The sequence below is a fragment of the Leptonychotes weddellii genome, chromosome 11 (assembly GCF_054177405.1).
Source record: "Leptonychotes weddellii isolate Sample4059 chromosome 11, ASM5417740v2, whole genome shotgun sequence".
Lineage (NCBI taxonomy): Eukaryota > Metazoa > Chordata > Mammalia > Carnivora > Phocidae > Leptonychotes > Leptonychotes weddellii.
The window spans coordinates 47,949,867-47,958,570 of NC_138379.1; the positions used below are offsets into that span (position 1 = coordinate 47,949,867).

The 8,704-nt window shown below is 39.0% G+C and overlaps 1 protein-coding gene across 2 annotated transcripts in view; it reads left to right on the plus strand.

Annotated features, from left to right (window-relative positions):
• The window catches only part of PPME1 (protein phosphatase methylesterase 1), a 76,268-nt gene that overhangs the window by 36,803 nt on the left and 30,761 nt on the right, over positions 1–8,704 (plus strand). For both annotated transcript variants that reach the window (XM_081798812.1, XM_081798813.1), the window contains 2 exons: positions 4,844–4,901; positions 5,365–5,416. In XM_081798812.1, coding sequence (XP_081654938.1) covers positions 4,844–4,901; positions 5,365–5,416 — 110 coding nt within the window. The remainder of the gene's footprint in view (positions 1–4,843; positions 4,902–5,364; positions 5,417–8,704) is intronic.

The following is an 8,704-nucleotide window of genomic DNA, read 5'->3' on the forward strand; positions in this document are numbered from 1 at the left end:
ACTACCAAAAAAACGGAGCAGCTGGGTGGCTCAGTCAGTTGAGCATTCGACTCTTGATTTCAGCTCAGGTCATGATCTCGTGAGATTGAGCCCCATGGTGGGTTCCACACTCAGTGGGGAAACTGCTTGAAGATTCTCTCCCTCTGCCCCACCCCTCCCTTGTGTGCACACGCTCTCTCTCTCTCTCTTTCTCTCTCTCTCTAAAATCTTGGCAAGGGAAACAGAAGCAAAACTGAACTATTGGGACTTCAACAGGATAAAAAGCTTTTGCACAGCAAAGGAAACAGTCAACAAAACTAAAAGACAGCCTATGGAATGGGAAAAGATATTTGCAAATGATGTATTAGATAAGGGGTTGGTATCCAAAATCTATGAAGAACTCATCAAACTCAACACCCCAAAACAAAAAGTGCAGCCAAGAAATGGGCAGAAGACATGAACAGACACTTCTCCAAAGAAGACATACAAATGGCTAACAGACACATGAAAAAATGCTCAACATCATTCAGCATCAGGGAAATACAAATCAGAACTACAATGCCATACCACCTTATATCTGTCAGAATCACTAAGGTTAACAACTCAGGAAGTAACAGATGTTGGTGAGGATGCAGAGAAAGGGGAACCCTCTCCAGAGTGACTGGTACAGCCACTCTGGAAAACAAGATGGAGGTTTCTCAAAAAGTTAAAAATAGAGCTACCCTGTGGCCCAGCAATTGCACTGCTAGGTATTTATCCAAAGGATACAAACATAGTGATTCTAAGGGTCACATGCACCCCAGTGTTTACAGCAGCAATGTCCACACTAGTCAAACTATGGAAAGAGCCCAGATGTCCACTGATGGATGAATGGATAAAAAGATGTGTGTACACGCACACACACACACACACACACAATGGAATATTATTCAGCCATCAAACAGAATGAAATCTTGCCATCTGCAAGTCTGTTTCTACTTCTGTTACTCTAATGAATACCTTTAAAGAGAAAAATTATTATGGACATGCTCTGACACTTTCTCATTATTTATAAAACATGTTACTCTCTGAATTTACTTAGTTCTTTCATTGTTTTCTGGTCTTCGTTTGCCACACTAGGATGTAAACATTATGAGAGCAGAACATTGCCCATCTTTTTCATACTGTAATCGCATTACTCAATTGGTGCCAGATTTTAAAAAGATGTACTATAGAAAGATTTGTTAAATAAGTGAATGGAAAATCTGTTTTTAACATTATTGTCAGTGTTTAATGACAGGCACATAGATCATAAATTATTGCTTCCAAGATAAAGTTGGAATTGACATGCCCTTCAAGTGAATATTTTACTTTTTTTTAAATGTAGAGCAATAAAGCTGATTTGACAGTATCTTTGCCACTTAATTGTTTTAAGATTTTTTAAATTTTATTTATTAGCACGAGCAAGAGGAAGGGCAGAGGCAGAGGGACAAGCAGACTTCCCACTGAGTGGGGAGCCCGATGCGGGGCTCGATCCCAGGACCCTGAAATCTTGACCTGAGCCAAAGGCAGACGCTTTACCAACTGAGCCACCCAGGTGCCCCGTCACTTAATTTTATTTCCAGAATACAGATTTGTTTTTGGCATTGAAGTCTTTACTACCACCATAATGTGTTAAATAACTCTTCTGAGTTAGCTTTCAGGAACAAATAGGCAAAGTATAGTAGAATTTCAGTCCATTATTCTCTTTAAAGGTATTCATTAGAGTAATAGAAGTAGAAAGAGACTTGCTTTTCTAGGTGATTCCTAGAAAATTTTATTTACTTATTTTAAGTAATCTCAACCCACAATTTGGGCCTTGAACTCACAATCCCAAGATCAAGAGTTGCATGGCCCTCCCAACTGGCCAACCAGGTGCACCTCTAGCTGATTTTTTAAATGTGATTTAATACACTAATACTGAACTATCAGAAAAAGAAAACAATCCCATCTACAATAGCAAATAAATAAAATACTTAGGAATAAATTTAAGCAAAGAGGTCAAAGATCTGTACTCTGAAAATTACAAGGCATTGATGAAAAAAATTGAAGAAGACACAGAAAAATAGAAAGGTACCCCATGTTCATGGATCAGAAGAATTAATATTGTTAAGATGTTCATACTACCCAAAACCCTCTACAGATTCAATGTAATACCTGTCAAAGTTCCAATGACATTTTCCACAGAAATAGAAAAAAAATACCTAAAAGTTGGGTGGAACAGCAAAAGCTACTGAATAGCCAAAACAATCCTTAGAAAGAAGCCAGGCATCATAATTCTTGATATCATATTTGAATCCAAAGCTATAGTAATCAAAACAGTATGGTACTGGTTTAAGAATAGACACATAGGGGGTGCCTGGGTCGCTCAGTCATTAAGCGTCTGCCCTCGGCTCAGGTCATGATCCCAGGGTCCTGGGATCGAGTCCCACATCGGGCTCCCTGCTCCGCGGGAGGCCTGCTTCTCGGTCTCCCACTCCCCCTGCTTGTGTTCCTTCTCTCGCTATCTCTCTCTGTCAAATAAATAAATAAAATCTTTTTAAAAAAGTGTTTAAAAAATAAAGAAAATAGGCACATAGGCCAGTGGGACAGAATCAAGACCTAAGGAATAAAGCCATGCGTATATGATTAACTAATATTTGATAGGGGAACCAAGAAGACTCAATGGAGAAAGGATAGTCTCTTCAATAAGTGGTGTTGGGAAAACTGGATAACCACATGCAGAATGAAAGTGGACTTATCTTACATCACTCTCAAAAATTAACTTGAAATGGATTAAAGATTTAAATGTGGGCACCTGGGTGGCTCAGTCGTTAAGCGTCTGCCTTCGGCTCAGGTCATGATCCCGGGGTCCTGGGATTGAGCCCCGCATCGGGCTCCCTGCTCAGCGGGAAGCCTGCTTCTCCCTCTCCCACTCCCCCTGCTTGTGTTCCCTCTCTCACTGTGTCTCTCTCTGTCAAATAAATAAAATCTTAAAAAAATAATAAATAAATAAAAAATAAAGATTTAAATGTAAGACCTGAAACTGTAAAACTACTAGAAGAAAACAGGGGGGGAAAGCCCCTTGACATTAGTTTTGACAATGATTTTTTGGGTATGACACGAAAAGCACAAGTAACAAAAGCAAAAAGAAACAAGTGAGAGTACATCAAACCCCAAAGCTTCTGCATAGTCAAAAGAAAAAAAGAAAAAGAAAAAACTATCAGCAAAATGAAAAGGCAACCTACAGAATGGGAGAAAATATTTGCAAACCATCTATCTGATAAGTGGTTAATATCCGAAATATGTAAGAAATCCATATAACTCAATAACAACAACAAAAAATCCAATTAACAAATGGAAAAAAGGGCACCTGGGTGGCTCAGGCAGTTAAGTGTCTCTCCTTCAGCTCAGGTCATGATCCCAGGGCCCTGGGATCGAGTCCCACATAGGACTTCCTGCTCAGGGGGGAGTCTGCTTCTCCCTCTACTCCTCCCCCCTGCTCGTGATCTCTGTCTGTCTCATGCTCTCCTTCTCTGAAATAAATAAATAAAACCTTTAAAAAAAATGGACAAAAGACTTGAATAGACATTTTTCCAAAGAGAACATACAAATGGCCAACAGGTACATGAAAAGATATTCAACATCTCTAATCATTGGGAAAATGCAAATCAAAACCACAATGAGTTATCACCTCATGACTGTTGGCTATTATCAAAAAGAAAAGAGACAAGCATTGGAAAGGCTGTAGACAAAAGGAACCGTTGTGCACTGTTGGTGGGAATATAATTTGATTGCTGTGGCTAGTACTTCCAGTACTTTGTTGAACAAAAGTGGCAAGAGTGAGCATCTATGCCTTGTTCCTGATCTTAGATGAAAAGCTCTCAGTTTTTTGCCATTGAGTATCATGTTAGCTGTAGGTTTTTTGTATTTGGGCTTTATTATTATATTGAGGTATGTTCCCTCTAAACTCATTTTGTTGAGAGGTTTGTCATGAATGGATGTTGAATTCTGTCAAATGCTTTTTCTGCATCTATTGTGCACTGTTGGTGGGAATGTAAATTGGTACAGCTGCTGTGGAAAACAGTATGGAGGTTCCTCAAAAAATTAAGAGTAGAAAGATCATATATTCAATAATTCCACTCCTGGGTATTTACCCAAAGAAAATGAAAACACTAATTTGAAAAAATACATGCACCCCTATGTTTACTGCAGCATTATTTACAATAGCCAAGATATAGAAGCAACCTAAGTGTCCATTGCTAATCAAATGGATAAGGAAGATGTGATATATATACACATGATAGAATATTACATAGCCATAAAAAATAATGAGATCATGCCATTTATGACAACATGGGTTAGATCCAGAGGGTATTATGCTAAGTGAAATAAGTCAGATGGGAAAGACAAATACTGTATGATTCCATTCATATGTGGAATCTAAAAAAAAAATGAATTAACAAACAAGAAGCAGAATCAGAGCCATTAAATAAAAGAACAAACTGATGGTTGCCAGAGGGATGGGAATGGGGGAATGGGCAAAATGGGTGAAGGGGAGTGGGAGATACCGGCTTCCAGTTATGGAATGAGTAAGTCACAGGAATAAAAGGCACAACATGTAGTCAATGATACTGTAATAGTGTTGTATGTGGTGAGCATAACATAGTGTATAAACCTGTCAAATCACTGTGTTATACACCTGAAACTAATGTAACAATGTATGTCAGCTATACTCAAGAAAAAAAGTGAAACGTCTTTCTTTGATTATTTTGAGATTTTTGAATTCTGATGGCAGTCCATTCAACAAAGTTATCATTGGTGATGGGGAAAGACTTACTAACCCAGATTTTCCTTATTTTCCTAGGCGGCGATCATTAGTAGGGTTCAGTGTAGGATTGTGGCTTTAGATCTGCGAGGTCATGGTGAGTGATGTTCTTAATTAGTCATTGACTCAGTGATATATTTGCCAACCCCCTTTGAATAGTGTTATTACAAATTTCAGTGTGGCCGCAAAATAACCTGGCCTGTTCCATTTGGGCTCTTTGAGGGAAGTCTTAGTTTCTATAAAAGATATTTTATAAATATACACACACATATATGTGTTGTTATTTAGCTTAAAAAAAGTCCTTTAATGTAACCAAATTCTGATGCTGGTGATGTATTAGGAATATGGACAAATCTTTGCTAGGCTACTGGAATTATATCCTCCTTAGGGTGGCCAACTATAAAGATGCATCTGTAACATAGAAAATCCTTGCCTAGTCCATCATACACAATTACAAAGTCTGAATTTCATTCCCCAAAATGAGATTTTTTAAAGAGAGTACTCTTGCTTTTATAATTCCTATCATTGGGAATTTTATTTTTTAAATATTTTCTTTTTAGGTGAAACAAAAGTCAAGAATTCTGAGGACCTGTCTGCAGAAACAATGGCAAAGTAAGTAATTTAATATTGTTTATACATCACCTGGCTTCCATTACTATTATAAATAGTAGTATAACTATTACTCTCCTGGTGAGATTGTTGGACAATAATTAACATAGAGAAAATTTTACTTCTGTTGTCTTTCCTCTGTATTTGGTGTCTTCTTAGTATTTAAACTTGAAAAAAATCTCCATCTTTCTTGATATATTCAGTGTTATAGTCATCACATAAAGCACTTGAAAATGCTTTGAGTTTGTGTTGCTTTTTGCAAAGTTTTCTTCTATTGACAGAGTTGAATAGAATCTGGGTATCTGTTGGGAAATTATGCTTAGAAAGTGGTTGCATACAAAAGGCCCTACCCTGTATGATGTTCTTAAGGTATCCTGCCCACGTTCTTTGTCCAGCTTCCTAGTAAGACAAGAACAAGGTATTAAAGAATAATTAATTGCACCCTGGACCTCAAAGTACAAGATGGTGGTAGTATATACAGTGGCCTCAAACCTGGTCACTCATTAGAATCACCTAAAAAGTGATTAAAATACAGATGATTTGGCCTTATCCCAGACCTGCTGAATTAGTGCTTCTACCAGGGGGATCTGGGCATTTACTTATATTTTGATAAAGCTTTATAAGGAAATCTTATGCAGCCAGTCCTGTGACTGGTGTTTGGGAACCACTGACCTATATTGTAAACAGGATTCTTCTAACTACCTTGCTTTAATACATGGTCTCTGAAGTATTAGACCAACTTTTAGCCAAAAATATCTTGTCTCTTCTTACTTTAGTGCTTTAACCCAAGAGTAAACTGTGTTTCCTTCAGAACTCAAACTCATGTGGCCATAGGTTTAATGTTATAGTAGGTGCTATTTGTGTGCTTTCTGTCTGCCAGGCTTTATTAAGTGTGAATTAGGCATTTATTAAGAATAAATAATTTATTGGGACGCACAGTTGGTTAAGCATACACCTCTTGGTTTCGGTTCAGGTCGTGATCTCAGAGTCATGAGATCAAGTCCCATGTCAGGTTCCACGCTTTGTGGGGAGTCTACTTGAGATTCTCTCTCTCTCCCCACTGCACTCTCTCTCTCTAAATAAAGAAATAAATCTTTTTTTAAAAAAAGAATAGGGGCGCCTGGGTGGCTCAGTTGGTTAAGCGACTGCCTTCGGCTCAGGTCATGATCCTGGAGTCCCGGGATCGAGTCCCACATTGGGCTCCCTGCTCAGCAAGGAGTCTGCTTCTCCCTCTGACCCTCCTTTCTCTCATGCTCTGTCTCTCATTCTCTCTCTCTCAAATAAATAAAATCTTAAAAAAAAAAATTTAAAAAGAATAAATTATTTAAGTTATTTTAATTATCCACATTTTTTTTAAAGATTTTATTTATTTATTTGACAGAGAGAGAGAGAGAGATCACAAGTAGGCAGACAGGCAGGCAGAGGGAGAGGGAGAAGCAGGCTCCCCGCTGAGCACAGAGCGCAATGTGGGGCTCGATCCCAGGACCCTGGGATCACGACCTGAGCCAAAGGCAGACGCTTAACCATCTGAGCCACCCAGGTGTCCCTAATTATCCACATTATTAATTCTGTAGTCCAGATACTTTTTTAAAAAAAAAAACCAGTGCGGACACTAACTCAGATAGATTGAAGAACTAACTGTATGAGGCACACAGTTAATAGAGCAGAATTGTGATCATTCAACTATAGTGCTTGGCAGAGACCGGGGGTGCCTGAGTGCGGCAGAGCTCCCAGGTATTGGAGTGGGGAAGCCGGCCGCAAGGACAGAACCAAGGAGTGGGCTCTCAGCTCGGGGTTGCTATAAACTATCTGTGGCACAGTCGGGCCACTGCTCTTCCAGCAGGGACCCAACAAGCGGCAGATCCGGGGAGGAGTGGTGCAGGAGCGCACCACCGGGATCTGCTGGGTTTGGAGACTCCAAACAGGGTCGTGTGCCAGAGATAAAAACGCTCGGTCACAGGCCGGGTGAGCACGGAGTGTGGCCAGAGACTGGGGAGACAGGAGTGATTGACTGCTTTTCTCTGGGGGCGCACTGAGGATTGGGGCCCCGAGTTCTTGGCTTCTCCAAGGCAGAGATTAGGAGGCTGCCATTTTCACTCTCGTCCTCCAAAGCTGTACTGAAAGCTTGCAGGGAACAAAAGCTACCAAGAGCAAACCTGAGCAGATTACTTAGCCCAGCTCCGGCAAGGGCGGTGCAATTCCACCTCGGGCAAAAACACTTGAGAACCACTGCAAGAGGCCCCTCCCCCAGAAGATCACCAAGAACACCCAGCCAAGACCGAGTTTACCGATCAATGAGAATGGCAGAACTCCAGCACTAGGGGAATACAGCACATAGAATTCATGGCTTTTTCCCCCAGGATTCTTTAGTCTTTCAGAGTTAATTTTTTTAATTTTCTTTTTCTATTTTTTTTTTTCAATTTTTCTTTTTCCCTTTTTCAGCCAACATCTTATCAATCCCTTTTTTAAAAATCTTTTTTTTTTTTTATCATTTTTAGAGTCATATTCTATCCCTTCATTGTGGTTAACCTTATTTTTGGTGTATATATATAAGTTGTTCTCTCTTTAAAATTTTGGGATACAGTTTCTTCTAACAGACCAAAATATACCCTAAATCTCTAATGTATGGCTTTGTTCTAGTCTCCTGCCTGATCACATTCTCTCCCTTTTTTTTTAATTTCTCTTCTTTCTTTTTTCAACCAACTTCTTATCAATTCCTTTTATAAAATTTTATAATTTTCGTCTTTACAGTCATATTCCATCCCTTCATCATACTTACCCTTATTTTTGTACATATATAAGTTTTTCTTTCTTTAAAATTTTGGGAAGCAGTTTCTTCTAACAGACCAGAATACACCCAAAATCTAGTGTGTGGCACTGATCTATTCACCAGCCTGATCATATTTGATCATATCCTTTTTTTTTTCTTTTTCTTTTTCTTTGTTTTTCTTTTTTTTCTTTCTTTCCCTTTCTTTTCCCCTGGTTTCAGGTCTCTTCTGACTTGTTTAGTGTATATTTTTCTGGGGTTGTTGTTACCCTGTTAGCATTTTGTTCTCTCGTTCATCTCTTCTCCTCTGGACAAAATGACAAGACTCACCTCAAAAAAAAGAACAAGAGGCAGTACCGACTGCCAGGGACCTAATCAATACGGACATTAGTAAGATGTTGGAACTAGAGTTCAGAATGACGATTATAAAGATACTAGCTGGGCTTGATAAAATCATGGAAGATGCTAGAGAAACCCTTTCTGGAGAAATAAAAGAACTAAAATCTAACCAAGTCGAAATCAAA